Source organism: Trifolium pratense, linkage group LG2, assembly GCF_020283565.1.
Source record: "Trifolium pratense cultivar HEN17-A07 linkage group LG2, ARS_RC_1.1, whole genome shotgun sequence".
NCBI lineage: Eukaryota > Viridiplantae > Streptophyta > Magnoliopsida > Fabales > Fabaceae > Trifolium > Trifolium pratense.
The window spans coordinates 37,170,522-37,188,634 of NC_060060.1; the positions used below are offsets into that span (position 1 = coordinate 37,170,522).

The window sequence follows — 18,113 nt, forward strand, 5'->3', positions numbered from 1 at the left end:
TAGCATTTGAATTATATCCTGTCCAGTATGTGTAATGAAGATTCGTGGTTGTTAAAGTCTCACGAGAGGGATTAAAGTGATCTTCAAGTTCTTCTATATTAATCGTTGTTTGTCTATGAAAATGAAATCAATTTAGTAAATTGAACTTTGATAAACTGATAATGAATAAAATAAAACATATAATCTAATTGAAGATCGATGAAAGAATATAAACATAAATTAAATTGAAGGTAGAATAAGAAAAAACCTGTTTTCGAAATCCATGATTGTCACTTTCAGATTGGGAAAGTATGTTGTTGTAAATAATATAAAAATGTTGTTGAAGTAGTAGATGGGTCAGAGAAAAAAGTTCTTTTAATTATATAGTACATAAATATTTTTCTCATTTAATATTTAATATATCAAAAAGAAAAAAAAAAGAATATGATGTTGATGTTTGATTCGAATTGGTGATGTATATCTTTTGGAAAGCGTGCGTGAAGAATAGCAGTATAATTGCAGTGATAGCTGTCTAAGTTTTGTATTTTCAAATCAGACCTTTTCAAATCAACTTTTTTTTGGTGATTTTTAAATTTTTTTTCTTATGAATTATGAGTATCAGTAGATTCTTAGTTGGTGCAAATGTTGAACTCCTTTTGTACAATGAATAAGACATTTTTCATTATGCTCTATAATATTGTGAATCATAAAAAATATGATAGTTGATATTTGTAATGTTGTAGTCATGTTGAACTATTAGTTATATTGAACTTTGAATATTTTATTGTTTTGATGAAAGATAAATTTAGTTGACATATTATCAATTTTAACAAAAAAGATATTATATAGTTGACATATTATGAATTTGTTATTATCAATTTAGATTATTTGAAGATATATAAAATCCTGTTGAAATATTAAATGAATGTCATTCATCAAATTAGTTTAAACAACTTAAAATATATCAAATGAGAATTAATTAACTGTTACTTCATACACAGTGATTATCATTTTTTTTTTGGTTATATCTTAGTGTTATTGTATCAACCAAAAGTAATCCGATCTTAATCTAGCAATGTCCAATTCGGAAAATACTACCCATAAATTTTGATCTTAATCTAGCAATACCTTTTTAATTTAGAAGAACTCAAAAATTATATCGGAGGAAGTTCTTGAAAGGTTTATATGAATTCTTTAAATTTAATTTATACAGTTATAATATTCTCAAAACAATAAAACTTTGATCTTAATCAACTTTTTTTTGGTGATTTTAAATTTTTTTTTTGAGTTATGAGTATCAGTAGATTCTTAGTTGGTGCAAATGCCGAACTCCTTTTATACAATGAATAAGACATTTTTCATTATACTCTATAATATTGTGAATCATAAAAAATATGATAGTTGATACTTGTAATGTTGTAGTCATGTTGAACTATTAGTTATATTGAACTTTGAATAGTTTATTGTTTTGATGAAAGATAAATTTAGTTGACATGTTATCAAGTTGTTAAGTTTAAAAACATTATTTTGTATAAAGTCTTAAGTATTTTATTGTTTTGATGAAAGATAAATTTAGTTGACATATTATCAATTTTAAAAAAAAGATATTATATAGTTGACATATTATGAATTTGTTATTATCAATTTAGATTGTTTGAAGATATATAAAATCATGTTGAAATATTAAATGAATGTCATTCATCAAATTAGTTTAAACAACTTAAGATATATCAAATGAGAATTAATTAACTGTTACTATCATACACAGTGATTATCATTTTTTTTGTTTATATCTTAATGTTATTGTATCAACCAAAAGTAATCCGATCTTAATCTAGCAATGTCCAATTCGGAAAATACTACCCAAAAATTTTGATCTTAATCTAGCAATACCTTTTTAATTTAGAAGAACTCAAAAATTATATTGGAGGAAGTTCTTGAAAGGTTTATATGAATTCTTTAAATTTAACCTATACAGTTATAATATTCTCAAAATAAAAAATATATTAATCAAAATTCAAAAGCATTGATTTATGACATTGGACCGGTTTGAAGTTGACTTATTTTTTAGATTATGAAAATAGTTTATGCAAATAAATAAATTTTTATGTGATTTATAAGTTTCCACTAACAAAAATTGTACCTTTATAAGTTGTTTTCTCATAAACTATCTTGAAAAACTTATAATAATATATAAAAACTTATTTATTTACATGAATTATTTCGCATAAGCTAAAAAATATGACAATTCAAACGAACTCATTCTCTGCATAAACACCCTCTCAAAAATTGTGAAAGATGTATCTATTCTCTCTCCCTCCCTCCCTCCCTCCCTCCCTCCCTCCAAAGCCACACCTCACCTCCCCTTCAAACTTGCAAACAATGGCTTAAGCAATTATTCATGAGTTTAATTCCTAAATATTGCACATGACACAATTTTGGCTTTTGACTTGAGTAGTTTTAATAAAACTAGGAAGGATAACGTCCTCCTAAAATCCAACTTGTTTTGACGAGTGTTATTTTTAGTAAAATTATTTCGAATATGGAAGTAAATTTTGACATGATCACCATAGAAATGCAATTTTTGGGTGTTTGAAAGCAACTCATGCTTAAGATTTCCTTTTGCTATACTTATTGATAGTTTAGATCAATATATATATTACTAGTGGAGTATGGTACTATAATCATGTATCCCCTCAGGATTCCATTGTTTCCTTTCGACGATGTTTGCCATTGGAAAACACACCCTTCATCGTAGGGAGCTCTCACACTTCAAATAAATGCATGACTTTGTTCGATGTGCTCTATTTTATATTTTAACATGCAGTATGTGTAGAAAGAGATGTTTGTGAACTTCCTAACTGACCCACAAGAGGGAAGATCGACACTTAATTAAACCTATATGTATTATGATATATGGGATGGGTAGGAGGAAAACATGCATGTGTGAGTTTGACCGAGGTTTTCCCACTCTTAGAATTGAGGGTTGAAGCTTTTACCATTGAACTTACAACTCTCAAAGCCACTTAACATAAAGTGGTTAAACATGAAAAAAACACGTTCCAACAATCAACTCACTTTTATACTATTTGCGTTTGACTTTTCTATCTTTCTAGCACTACAGTGATAGTTGATCTTCGACAACGAGTTCAAAATATCATACATGATGATGTCCACGTGTATATATATAATTCTTGATTGATATGGTTTATGATATTTTATGGTTAAGAAATGTATGATTACAATAAAACTGTATAGATTCAACAATGAGGAGGAGATTGTCTTCATTGACATTTCTCTTCTATTAAATTAAATTAAAACCATTTATTTTGTTTTTTTACAAGTATTTAATTAATCATGATAGAAAAATAAGAGTGGAGCAATCAAACTGTATGTTATTTTCGTAAAAAAATAAAAAACAATTTGTTATTTGTATTTTAATTTTGGTTTTATTTATACCACCGTTGTCATTGTAAATAATAATAATAATGAAAATAATATAGGAAATTGGATTTCGTTGTACCAAATTAAAAAAATGTGGATTCATAAGTGGATTATATTACTTTAGTCATGTGTTGTGGATGATATCGCAGCCTTTGAAAAGAAGATAAAGAGGTTGGGCAGAAGTTCTTGCACGATTTCTTAATATTATTTAGGAAAATGTTAACATGTGCACCAAAGGCACATGTTAAGAAAGCAAAAGTAGAAATAATATATTAAAATTTGTGCATTTAACTTTTTAAACATTAATTTTTTTTCTAACATTAAATGTAATTTTCTATATTTAGAATTTTAACATGTGCATTTGGTGCACATGTTAACATGACCCTATTATTTATTCTTCCCGAAGCCTATTTTATTCTTTATAATTTGGATATTTACCCGTCAATCTATGAACAAACAACATAAGTAGATTTGCATGTGATATCCACAACTAACTTGTAAACAATTTTTATTTCACATATATATGATTTGTTCTCGTTGGTTGATGGGTAAATACCTCCAAATCATGAATGAGTAGTTTAGAAAAAAAAATCTTTATTTTATTCTTTCTTTATTCATAAATTAATATTTTTTATTGAAAACATAAATTTAAATTTTGATTCAATACACATACTATTGATAATATCACTCCAAAACATAATATTCTTTCTTGATCTCCATATATTTCATGTGGTGGTCAACTAAATTAAATGACGAACTTTCTCATGATTTTTGTCTTTCATCACCAAATCAAAATGATTAAAAAACTCCACCCTTCCTCATGATGGATTAAATCAACAGCCGTCCCCTTGTAAGTTCTTCACCAAACGTGTAATATGAAACCACAATTAAAAAACAAATGATTAAGGTCTTCGATCTCTAAGAAGCAAAATGTGCAACACAACTCATGTGTATTAACAATTATCCCCTTATTTGCAAGATCTTTACGAGTCGGTAATTTTTCCAACAACAACCTCCGCCCAAAAACGCTCACCTTAGAAGAAACTATTGAGAATAACCTAAATATATTTCCAAGATTTTATATTTAAATATATTTTAGATTTATATTTAAAATAGATAATATTAGGTTTTAAGATTTATTTTTCAGTTTAGCATATTTATTGTTTAGAATTTATAGGATTAGTTTGTTATTTATAAGATATGAATTTAAAATTTATTTTATTTGTAACTCTATATACAGAGTCATAAAACTATGAATATTAATGAAAAAAAGGAAGAGAATTGGAGTATTCTCCAAATAAAAATATATCTCACCAAATTTCGCAATAAAAAACATAAAAATAACATATCAGGAACATCATTCAACCATGATCTTTTCAAAACTCCTTTTATATAGGTATAGATATCATTCAGAGTCTTTCGATTTTGAAGAAAAGAGTAAGTCGAATGCAACAAAAAATTTCCAAGCTTTTGAAAAATAAATAAATGGACATTTATTATACACATTTCTAAAATTTATGATATTAATCGAAGGTTTATATGTCAAAACTAATACTCCCTCCGTCCCGATTTATAAGGGAAAAAAGACCATTTTTTTTGTCCCAAATTATAAGGGAAAATACTCAAATTTGACCAATTTAATTTTATAGTTCCAAAAATACCCCTTGTTATATTTTCCAAAACAATTAATTATTAGGGGTACTTAGAAATTAGGAGTAGGATATTAAATGATTTTGCTTTTTTATGGAATAAGTTAATAGGGGTACTTTTGGAAACAAAATTATGTTTTTGATAGATTTTAGAATATTAAATGCATTTCTTAATAAGTGTGTTTTTTTTTTTTCTCTTATAAATCGGGACGGAGGGAGTATATATATATATATATATATATATATATATATATATATGGGTAATGCTAATACACACCCACCTAAAATTTAGAAGGTGTGTATTAGCATAGTGCACCCTTTCTATTTTGACTAAAAACCCCACATTATTTCACATAAGTTAATGGGTATTAAGGTAATTTAAATTCTCTCTCTCTCTCTCTCTCTCATTCAATAAATGTATCCCTCGCCTGTCAATCAAATTTACTGGTTTCTCGTGGCTGCAAATAATCCTTGTACTCAGCGCTCACACTTTTGAAAGCATCTATACTCTTGTTTAATCTTTAAAAACTGGTACCATTTCAGTTTTTTCCCAATTCACAAAGCATTATTGGTCATTAAATTTGTTCACCTCCTTAAAATTTCATACTTTTAGAAGATGAATTGGTATAAAATTTAAGTCTTACTATGTTCAAAGGACATTATATCAAATGGTTATGAATCGGTCCTTATTTTTATCTTCAATTGCATCTGAACAATCAAGAGGTATAGGTGAAGCTTCTAAAATGACGATTTATTTAGTATTTAAATAGGACAATCCAACAACAATGGTGGATGAACAAACATGATTTTCTGCTTATAATTCTTAAAAAACAAAGATGGTGATTCATTAATATCAAGAGAGAGAAATTAAAGTTTTTTTTTTTTAAGAAAATTACCCTAACACCCATTTACTGTTCTGAATTTCCAAGGAATAGTGTGAGTTTTTAGTCAAAATACAAAGGGTGCACTATGCTAATACACACCTTCTAAATTTTGGATGGGTGTGTATTAGCATTACCCATATATATATATATATATATATATATGGGGGCTGCTAACTTAGACCCAGTTGGGTCTAAATTAGCAAGGTGCACCTTTTGAGTTGGACAAAAATACCCATTTTTTAATTTTTTGGAAGAATAGAGCAACAGGGGCATTTCTGTAATTTTATGCAACAGTACACGCGCCCCCACTTCTTTTTTTCCCCCCCCAGGACACGTGGCAGCTTCTCATTTGACAAAAATCACGCGCGTGCATGACACGCGCCGACAGGTGCGCGTGGTGGACAGGATGACGCGGAGAGAGAAAGCTTTTTGAAAAGGCAGGCCACGTGTCACACAATGATTGGCTGCGTTAATTTTTTTCCATTTAATACTTTAAACTCGATTATTTCGTCGTAAATTAATTTTTTATTTTTTAATTTTTATACCAAAATTCATAATTTTTTTTTCTCTACAAATAGAGACTTGGTTTGTTTGATTTGGACACCGAAAAAAAAACGCAATTTTTCACTACTTTAAACTCGATTATTTCGTCGTAAATTAATTTTTTATTTTTTATTTTTTATACCAAAATTCATAATTTTTTTTTCTCTACAAATAGAGACTTGGTTCGTTTGATTTGGACACAGAAAAAAAAACCCAATTTTTCACTAACTTAATCTCATTTTTCACTACCTTACATCAACTCACTGAAACCATTCTACCAGAAAAATGGTTTCGGAGTACAAATCTCTGAAACCATTCTACAAGCTAAATGGTTTCAGAAGCAAATAACTAATAATCAACTTACTGAAACCATTTTACCAGTAAAATGGTTTCAGATTACAACTCTCTGAAACCATTCTACCAGATAAATGGTTTCAGAAGCAAACACAATTAATAAATTACTCACTGAAACCATTCTACCAGTAAAATGGTTTCAGAATACAACTATGTGCAACCATTCTACAAGCTAAATGGTTTCAGAAGCAAATAACTAATAATCAACTTACTGAAACCATTCTACTAGCAAAATGGTTTCAGTGAGTAATTTATTAATTGTGTTTGCTTCTGAAACCATTTATCTGGTAGAATGGTTTCAGAGAGTTGTAATCTGAAACCATTTTGCTGGTAAAATGGTTTCAGTAAGTTGATTATTAGTTATTTGCTTCTGAAACCATTTTACCAGCAAAATGGTTTCAGATTACAACTCTCTGAAACCATTCTACAAGCTAAATGGTTTCAGAAGCAAATAACTAATAATCAACTTACTGAAATCATTCTACCAGCAAAATGGTTTCAGTGAGTAATTTATTAATTGTGTTTGCTTCTGAAACCATTTATCTGGTAGAATGGTTTCAGAGAGTTGTAATCTGAAACCATTTTGCTGGTAAAATGGTTTCAGTAAGTTGATTATTAGTTATTTGCTTCTGAAACCATTTTACCAGCAAAATGGTTTCAGATTACAACTCTCTGAAACCATTCTACCATATAAATGGTTTCAGAAGGATTTCGGTGTCCAAATCAAACGAACCAAGTCTCTATTTGTAGGAAAAAAAAAATTATGAATTTTGGTATAAAAAATAAAAAATAAAAAATTAATTTACGACGAAATAATCGAGTTTAAAGTAGTGAAAAATTGCGTTTTTTTTTCGGTGTCCAAATCAAACGAACCAAGTCTCTATTTGTAGAGAAAAAAAAATTATGAATTTTGGTATAAAAAATAAAAAATAAAAAATTAATTTACGACGAAATAATCGAGTTTAAAGTATAAAATGAAAAAAATCACGCAGACCCATTCATATGCTGACACGTGGCTGCCTTTTTCAAAAGCAAAATTTTCTCTCTCCAGCATATAATCTAGTGTGGCGCAGACAAGATGATCAGATAGATCAGGATGATCTGGGCTGTCTGATTGATCAGACAGTCTTAATGAGATCACATCTTGGGTGTCTGATGGAAATCAACGGTCTGTAACCATGGTCCTTCCGTACGCGCGCGACACTGGATCCACGTCTATTAATTGTTTAAGAAGGTGGGGCGCGTGTTGTTATTTTTTTTTTTATGTAAAATTACAGAAATGCCCCTGTTGCTCTATTCTTTCAAAAATTAAAAGAATTGGTATTTTGGTCCAACTCAAAAGGTGCACCTTGCTAACTTAGACCTAACTAGGGTCTAAGTTAGAAAACCCCTATATATATATTCCATTTTTATTTATTTTAGAAACAACACTCCTATTTGTAACGAACTACAGTTTCACAAACAAATAAATGAAATGGTTTCCATCGTTGGATTCCATTTAACAGAAAACATGGGGTGTTTGTGTTCGGATAAAAATAAGAAATATGCTACCGTTACAATTACAACTTTTACAACGTATCTGTGATTGTCTCGTGAGCATATATATGACAATAACCAAACTTATTCTTTAAGAAATGAAAAGATCCCAATTCATAATTTTAGATTTTCTTTCTTTTTTTTCTTTAAAAATAATCTTAGACCTTTTAACAAAGTCGTATCTAATTTTTTCCCGACAATTAGAGATTAGTCACCGCTAAATAATAATGCCGGAGTTTGGACATTTATTTATTTATTATAACATGGTAAACAAAAAAGTTAAGAATTTGTAGAATTGGGTCCTATCTCTAGAAAACAATTCTTTCCCTTTCTATATATACCCCACCTCCACTCACATACGCTGCCTACTTAAACGTCTCTTCTATCACCGCCTCTTACCATTACCGCTACCACCTATCCCTATCTTGATCTCTCTTCTAACTTCTTTAACAAGGTAATTTTCCCACACTCTTAACCTCAATTTTCATTCTTTTACCTTTCTCCCCTGTTTCACCCCTGTTTGTTCTTAGTTTCTTTCTTTTGTAACAGTTTTCTTAAACATAATCTAAATTATTTTCATTTGGGTCTAATTAGATGATCTAAATTTTGATAAATATAGGATTTTGATAAAAGGGTTTGTAGAAAAAAAAAGAAAAAGTGATGTCTTCTGTTGAAGAGAAAAGCAAGGAAGGAAAAAAGCTACAAAAAAGCTACTTTGATGTGGTTGGTTTATGTTGTTCTTCAGAGGTTCCTCTGATTGAAAACATCCTTAAACCTCTCCAAGGAATCAAAGAGGTTTCTGTCATCGTACCTTCAAGAACTGTCATCGTTGTTCATGACTCAAATCTCATTTCTCAACTCCAAATTGGTAATTTTACTTTCCCCTGTTTCTCCCCTGTTTCACCCCTGTTTCTCCCCTGTTTTCATTTTAACATACATGCTTTGTATATTTTAGATTGTGCATTCCTCATTCATATGTTACATAGTACTAACCTTGTGAAAAATCATGTTTGTGTCACCCAAAAAGCGTTTTTATCACATGGTTTTGCAGATATAATCAAATTAATCTAAAATTGGCAACATTTGTTTTATGGAGTTGTTCAAATGTTGATATTGGATTGCTATTTTTCTTATAATAAAATTTTTGGACCACATTGGTGCCATGCGAGATAGCTAGTGCTATTGCCTAACTTTCACATTTAGAGAATTTTTTATTAATTTTTAGTAGTAAATTTAGACAAATAATTTTTTTATAATATAATTAATAAATTATTTTACTAAACAATATTTCTTTAGTGGTGATGAAAAATGTTAGGACAAAAAAGGGTGGCTTTTGCTTTGTAACGCACTTTGTAATCTTTTTAATTTTTCTCCAATGAAATAAGATTTCTATTTTCATAGAGTTTCTTTTTTGCTTGTCAAGTAACGTGTTGATGTTAAAGATGTGTGTATTGCCATACAAAGTTATTACGGGATAACGTTTTAAAGTATTAATTAATATTAAAATAAAAGTAACTATAGTGTTATAAATGTGAACAAAGCTTATTATGTTCACGTTAGACTTAGAATGGAACTACTCCTTTCCTTCCTTTAACTCTCTCACTTGTTGGACACAAAGATAAAGATTGATGAAATAATGCATGAAAGTGATGTAAAACCACGAAATATTATTATTCTTGCATACTTTATCATAAATTCTCTCAATAATTATTCTTGCAATAACTAGTCATATTTACTAAGATATTTTTTTTTTATTGTCGGACTAATTTAACGAATAATGTCAATATTGTTAGGTTTAACATTTTCACCAGAGTATGTTTAAACTGAAATCTCATAATTATGTTTATGTGTGTGTAAATTTTAAATGATATTTGTCACTTGATCTACGTATAAAAAATATATTGCATAATAGAAATGTCGGTCGTTAGTTACATTATAGTTTGTGGAAAAAGGAGTAGCCCACATCATATGTGCACTAAGATGTGAATAAAGTTTTGGTTTTGCTTTACAAAAAAAATTTTGCATTGCAAAAGCGCATTAAAAAATGGTCAAAATAAGTAAAAAGTGTATTGATTGATTATATGACTTTTGTGGGGACACATATGCAGTTAAGGCATTGAATCAAGCAAGACTAGAGGCAAATATTAGAGTATATGGAAATGAAAAACACAAAAAGAAATGGCCAAGTATTTATTCAGTTACTTCTGGATTGTTACTTGCACTTTCATTTCTTAAATTTGTGTATCCACCTTTCAAATATCTTGCTCTTGGTGCTGTTGCTGCCGGTGCACTTCCGATCATCTTGAAAGCTTTTGTGTCCATAAGGAACCTTAGATTTGACATTAACATTCTTGTCATCATAGCAGGTAATTTTATTGAATTCAATTTATATATATATCCTGTCATCTAATAATATATTGACACATTATATAATATATTTTAAAATCCATAAATGTCACATTAACTAAATAACATGGCAACACATTAAAATAATTTTACACTGATAGTGTAAAATAATTAAACTCGATTTTATTTGCATTCATTTTCTTAATAGTATATTAAGTAGTAGTACAATATTATTGCACCGTGACTAATTATGTGTCCTTTTCTGTGTGCCTTTTGCATGGGGACAAAAGACTTTTTTTCTTTCTTATTCCTAGTAATAGTTAGTAGTAGCATTTAAATCGAGAATATTTATTTATGTAAAAAAATTGAGAATACTATTTGATGTGATAATGATATAATACGACAAATAATATGACAAAACTAACGATCAAGAGGCAACTTATTGCTTTGACAAATATTTTTTAAATATATCAAATTAATATTTGATAGAAAATATAGATATGATGTTAGTAATATAAATTTATACATAAAATATACATATTAAATATATTAATTAACTTTTCTTATCATTATATGTGAAAAATGTTATAGACTCTTTTAATAAAAAAATAAGTATAACTCACATGGCCTGACCTAGTGGTGTTGACTTGGATCCTTGGCGTATGTTTCTCTCAAGGTCTTAGCTTTGATTCCTTCCGATGCCAATTTTGGTGGACTACTCCATACAGAGAAAAAAAAAAAACTCTGGCTTTAAATGGGATCCCCGCAAGTGGATGATGAGATTGGTCCCATCGGATTAGTTAGTCATAAGGTTGGATACCGAGTTTTCAAAAAAAATAATATTATTTTTATTTTAAAAAAATTATAATTTTGCAAAATATGTGGCCATATTTTCTCTTGGCATGCGAATAGGATGATAAATAATTAGTGGCTATCCCAAATTTGTATTCTATCCCAAATTTAATGTTTGATGTTCACAACTGGACGTAATATTTTGTGTTGAGTTTATTAGTTTACGTGAAAGCGACAAACTTGACCTCTTTAGCTACACTGTACTCCTATATAAACAAACATGTGAATTGTGAAGAGAGATATAAACTTTTATTTCTTTGAAAGGAACAAAGATATGTAAAGTTTTCTTGTGATATTTGTGGCATGGAATGGAAAATGAGTACCAAACGAATCAAATATGACAACTAATTCTTACCACTGCAAAATAATTCAAATTTAATTAATAGTAGTAATTAATTAACAGTGCATATATATATATATATATATATATATATATATATATATATATATATATATATATATATATATATATATATAAGTAGTATACTTTAATTTTTTTAATATAAGTTCTTATTAGTATCATATAAGCATTTTGTGTATAAGCTATTTCTTTGGTTATTTTATTTTCAAAAAATATTTTTGTAAATTTATTATTATTAAACCACTAGGTTTAGTCTAACGGTGAGAGGTTTGGATAATACAGTATGAATAAGGTCCTGAGTTTGATCTACTAATTTTTATTAAAATGTTCCGGAAACACTCGTTAGCAACTTATATATTGATATACTTATTTTGAAGAAGAAAAACAACCAAATAGTTTGCAGATTGAGCACTCATGCTTCACATTTTTAACAAAATGAGTTTACCGAATATATTTTTAACTTTATGTGGCTAACTCAAGTTAGGTAAGAACTTATTCATGCCATGAGAGTTAGGTCCCTAACCAACTTTTGGCCTTGGTCACACTCCTAAAGAGATTGTAGAGAACTACTAACTACTGGTAAGTTGCATAATTTTCTTCTTATCACTAAAGAATCACAAGGCAAAATCAACTCAACATTTAAATTCACTTACAAAACCATTAAATATGAAAAATGTGACATCAAATGAGTAAATGTTGGATACTATATCAATGAAAGTCTAGGTTACATGAGTTGTCACTATTGTTAAAACATCTACTTATGCTAAGTGTCGCGGTAGATCACTTAGTGGAAAAAACAATCTTTGAACTATGTGACATTGGTCCGATTCTTGGCACCACAGAAGAAGCGTAAAAGATCTACTCATTATTCATATGTGATGCGCGGCTCCATTGACTTTATTTTTATTTTTAATTTGACAGTTATTGGCACAATCTCTATGGAAGATTATTTGGAAGCAGGCACCATTGTTTTCCTCTTCTCAATTGCAGAATGGCTAGAGTCAAGGGCTAGCCACAAGGTCTTAATTTATTAATTTCATGCTTAACAATTAATCCTGAATTATTAATCTAGAAACAAAATGCGTTGACTTCATACACTTTAAGTGGACTAACTAGAAACAATCTGAACTGAAAAAGGAAAGAAAAAAAACTTATTTACCTGTTGCTTGCATAAGAAGTCAAGAACAGAGAAACAGGGTACCTGTTTCAATTCTAACAGTAAATGATGTACAACTTGTAACATTGCAAAGTGTGTGTATATTTCAGGCAAATGCAGTGATGTCGTCGTTGATGAGCATTGCTCCACAAAAAGCAGTGATAGCTGAAACAGGAGAGCTTGTAGATGTTGATGAGGTGAAAGTAAACACAGTTTTAGCAGTTAAAGCAGGAGAGGTTATACCTATTGATGGAGTTGTTTTAGATGGTAACTGTGAAGTTGATGAGAAAACATTGACTGGAGAATCATTCCCTGTAGCTAAACAAAAAGATTCTACTGTATGGGCTGGCACAATCAATTTAAATGGTAAATTTCTAGTCTCCAATGGCACAAGAGTTAGAGACTATGAAACACGGACACAGACACAGGTATCGGGCACGACACAGATACTGACGTGTCGACACCAATAATAATTCTAAAAAAAAGAAGACATAATTCAATGTAATCATATGTGTCGGTGTCTGACATCGGGACTGGACACACCTAATCTGAAGAGTGTTTGTGCTTCATAGTAGGTTAGAGATGTAAATTTCTATTTCTTAGACTGATTTAGGGAAGTTAATCTGCTTTTTTTTATTGGTTAAAAGGTTATATTAGTGTGAAGACTACTGCATTAGCTGAAGATTGTGTGGTGGCTAAAATGGCAAAGTTAGTGGAAGAAGCTCAAAACAGCAAAACTAGCACTCAGAGATTGATAGACAAGTTTGCCAAGTTTTATACTCCAGGTTAGTCAAAGATTAATTTTACCTGCATTAAGAAACATAAATAGAGCTTAATAGTAAACTTGATTTTTTCTGCAATGGCCTTATTGTTTTGTGGTATTATTTTCAGCTGTTGTAGTGATATCAAGTCTTGTAGCAGTGGTTCCAATTGTGTTAAAAGTACATAATGAAAAATATTGGCTTCACTTTGCACTAGTTGTTTTAGTAAGTGCATGTCCATGTGCACTTGTACTTTCAACACCAGTTGCAACTTTTTGTGCTTATACCAAAGCTGCTACATCTGGTCTTCTCATCAAAGGGGGTGATTCTCTTGAAACATTGGCCAAAATTAAAATCATGGCTTTTGACAAAACTGGTACCATAACAAAGGGTGAATTTGTGGTCACAAATTTTCAATCTCTTTCAGATGACATTGATTTGAACACATTAATTTACTGGTGAGGAAGAAAATTTCTTATGCCTATTTTTTAATATAGTTGTGTTATTTGAATATCAAAATACAGACATCGTATGTGTTTATATCTATTTTTTCTTACTTGTTGTCTTCTACAACTTGCACATATTTTAAAAATAAGCACAAAAACCGAAGAACACCGTATTCGATATCAAAATTTCGAGGTCAAAAAACATTTCTCTTTGAATATGGATTAAGTAGATAGTTGAATTTTAAGATTAAAAAAATGAGAGATTAACAAACATAACTTTTCAGGGTGTCAAGCATTGAGAGCAAGTCAAGCCATCCATTGGCAGAAGCAGTTGTTGACCATGGAAGGTCTCTCTCTATTGAACCAAATCCAGAAAAGGTGACGGAATTTGAAAATTTTCCCGGAGAAGGAATCTGTGGAAAAATTGATGACAGAGTTCTCTACATTGGAAACAAAAAAATCGCCACAAGAGTAGGGTCTGAAACAGGTGAGAAAGCTCTTTTCTATGGTGACATTACCTGTTTGAGGCTATAATTGAAATTGAAGTGTAATGTAACATTGTTTTTTTTTTTTTTTTTAAACTGAGTAAAAAGTCCACTGTGTTTGGTTTTATGTAGTTGTTCCGAGGTTAGAAGGTGAAGTTCAAGGAGGAAAGACTATTGGTTACATATACTCAGGATCAACCCCAGTTGGAATTTTCTCTCTATCTGATGCTTGTCGATCAGGGGTTCAGGAGGCAATATGGCAGCTAAAGTTGATGGGAATCAAAACCGCAATGCTCACCGGAGATTGCCAATCAGCTGCGATGCAAGCACAGGAACAGGTAAGTGATGTCATAGGGCTCTCATGAATATAATATAGGCCTTTTGGTTCTAAATTTAGGTTGAGGTGCTGGGAACCTTGATATTACGGTAAAATGTGGCTGATGTGGCCGCAATTGGGGTTGTGGTGCTGTTGCGAAAACCTCTAAAACCTTCATTTTGCTGATGTAGTTGAGACCCCAATTTCGAACTATCTATGGCTATATTCAAATATGAGATTCTATATTCTCAAACGAAATGAATTTTAGTGTTGTGAAAGATGAATTAAAGTTAGGTATATGATTTACTTCTCATGGACAAGTTAAATTCTAATGGCAAGTGTTGTTTCATCTACAGTTAGGTAATGTCCTTGAGGTAGTCCATGCAGAACTTTTACCGGAGGGAAAGGTAAAAATCATCTCAGAATTTAAAAGAGAAGGCCCAACAGCCATGCTAGGAGATGGTATCAATGATGCGCCGGCATTAGCTTTGGCTGATATCGGAATATCAATGGGAATTTCAGGTTCGGCATTAGCAACCGAAACTGGGGACATCATTCTTATGTCGAATGACCTCAGAAAAATCCCAGAAGCAATTAAGCTTGCGAGAAAATCTAGAAGGAAGGTGATAGAGAACATTATATTGTCCGTGATCACTAAGGTTGCAATCCTTGCCTTGGCAATTGCTGGTCACCCAATTGTTTGGGCAGCAGTTCTTGCTGATGTTGGAACATGTCTGGCGGTAATCTTAAACAGCATGTTACTTTTGCGAAAAAAACACAAGCATGGAGGACAAAGTTGTAAATCGTCAACTCATCATAACCACAAAAATGGTTGTGGTGACACTAACAGTGGATCCTCTCATCATCATCATCATCATCAACATCATCATCAGCATCAGCATCAACATCAACGTCATAGCCATAAGCATTGTTGCTCAGAAAAGGCTGAGCCCCAGAAGTGTGCCTCCCAGTCATGTTCCTCAAAGAATCCACCCTGCACTTCAAATCCAAGTTTAAGTGGAAATGTTGATCATCTCAAAAACATGGAGAATCATGATCAATGTAAAGGAAGCGATGAATTACATGAATCAGATCACTGTCATCATGGAAAATGTGACAAGAGTCAAGATGTAGTCCAGAAGCATGATATTGAAAACAAGTGTTGTTCAGATTCACACAATGTGGCTCTAAATGCCGAAGATACCGGTGCGGCATCAGTACACAGTCATGGCAATTGTTTGGCACATAAGTCACATGGGGAAAAACACTGCCACAACCAAAATATTGACATGATTACACATGATAGCACTTCACTTGGTTCTCCATGTCATATCCATTCCTGTGATGAAAAAGAAAGCCAACAATTTATTAAGCATTGCCACTCGAACCATGGTTGTGAAAATCTACACGACCACGGAACCATTCATGACATTCATCATAAAAAATCAGGTTGTCATTCTGATTTTAAGGAGCACGAGACAGATGAAATATCCATCGACATCATAACTGAGCACGTTGAATCAGCTCCGAAGCACGGTTGTTCAAGTTTGGAAGACAAACAAAAAGATTCCTGTAAAGACTGCTCCAAACCATGTGAGATTTTACCTGTTGAGTGTGGTGGCTGTGAGGTTTTGAATGAGAAAGAAGTTAGTTCATGTTGCAAGAATGAGTGTTCTTCAAAGGAATCGATCGAAACATCAATTATGCATGCTTGTATTAGTTTCGACAAAAGAGAAGTTGCTGGATGTTGCAAGAGTTACATGAAGGAATGCTGTGGCAGGCATGGACATCCAGGAGCTGGTAGTTTTGTAGGAGGTTTATCAGAAATAGTTACAGAATAGGTGTAGCTGACTCCAACAACCAAAAGCAACATAGTCGGCAATCTTGTTTGTGAAAAATGCAAATGAATGTTTAGCAGATTATCTTGATATATGGAATAACAAAAATGTAAAGCTTTAAATCAATAACTGTAACTGGTTATATTATATAGGCAACATCTTGCTTGATCTTGCTATAGCACTTGTGAGTTGTGACAAGGTAGTTTTTAAGGTAAAGGTTCCTAAGTTAGTGAATCTTGCCTTTATTTATTTTGGAGCTAAAGGTTCCTAATGGTTTGTTTAGTTTGTTTAATTTTTCTCATTTTATGTGTAAAAAATGGCCGCATAGTCCTTTGTCAGCTAATCGACGAGGAATTTGTTGTGTTCATGAACGCATCACAGCATGGCAGAAAACGCCGGGTTTGTATGCATGTCCCTTGTCATAAGGAGAAAGAGATGGCCGGAAAAATTGCTATGTTGATGTGGGTTATTTGGAACAATAGAAATAATTGTGCATGGAATGAAGAGAAGGAAATAGGACAGCAGCAAACACAGTGGCATAAACCAAGTTTTGATTGGTTTAAATGCAACGGGATTTCACAATGTGGAAGGAAAGACAAGTTTAGGGTGGTGTGTTCGTGATCATGATGGTCGTTTTGTAGTGGCAGGAACCTCTATGGTAATTGCTCTATCATTGAAGGAGAGACTATGACTTTACTTGATGCTATGAACGAAATGGAATGCATATGCCTAACAAATGTCATTTTTGAAATCGACTCCAAAAGTGTTGCGGATGCAACCCGTCGTCGAGTCAATGTCATCGCTGAATTTAGCTATTTAATTGTAATGATTAAGAATGTATTGTCTTTATGTTCAAACTTTTAGGTGAAGTTTATTAAGCGACAAGCGAACTCGGTTGCTCATAAGCATGCTAGAGCGGCTGTTTCATGGCCTCGTCATTATATCTTTTGTTGGGAATTGTCTTGAAAACGTGGAAAAACAGCAAAAACTACTGTTTTGGCGCCCCGGGCGAAATTGTGAAGCAGAAAAAAGGGGCTAGTTTCTGTATCTGCGCATCAGGCGGAAAAAACTCGTGCCTCAGGTAGAAATTCTCGTGCCTCAGGTGAAAATTTCGCAGGTTTATAAATACAACATGTTTTTCTGATATTTGTACAAGGATTTTA

At 31.3% G+C, this 18,113-nt stretch overlaps 1 protein-coding gene across 1 annotated transcript; it reads left to right on the top strand.

Moving 5' to 3' along the window:
* Positions 1-8,428: 8,428 nt before the first annotated feature.
* LOC123909722 (putative inactive cadmium/zinc-transporting ATPase HMA3) lies at positions 8,429-17,126 on the top strand. The gene is made up of 10 exons (XM_045960605.1): positions 8,429-8,843; positions 9,009-9,257; positions 10,498-10,755; positions 12,870-12,967; positions 13,215-13,470; positions 13,752-13,889; positions 13,996-14,323; positions 14,596-14,798; positions 14,929-15,134; positions 15,469-17,126. The coding sequence occupies exons 2-10, from the start codon at positions 9,050-9,052 to the stop codon at positions 16,951-16,953; spliced, it is 3,180 nt and encodes a 1,059-aa protein (XP_045816561.1). The 5' UTR covers positions 8,429-8,843; positions 9,009-9,049; the 3' UTR covers positions 16,954-17,126.
* The last annotated feature ends 987 nt before the right edge of the window (positions 17,127-18,113 follow it).

Bases quoted from the DNA above. Each gene is read 5' to 3' on its own strand.
- LOC123909722 (XM_045960605.1), top strand. From the start codon at position 9,050: ATGTCTTCTGTTGAAGAGAAAAGCAAGGAAGGAAAAAAGCTACAAAAA. The intron at 13,890-13,995 runs GTTAGTCAAAGA...TATTATTTTCAG, and splicing joins TGCCAAGTTTTATACTCCAG to CTGTTGTAGTGATATCAAGT. The intron at 15,135-15,468 runs GTAAGTGATGTC...TTTCATCTACAG, and splicing joins CGATGCAAGCACAGGAACAG to TTAGGTAATGTCCTTGAGGT.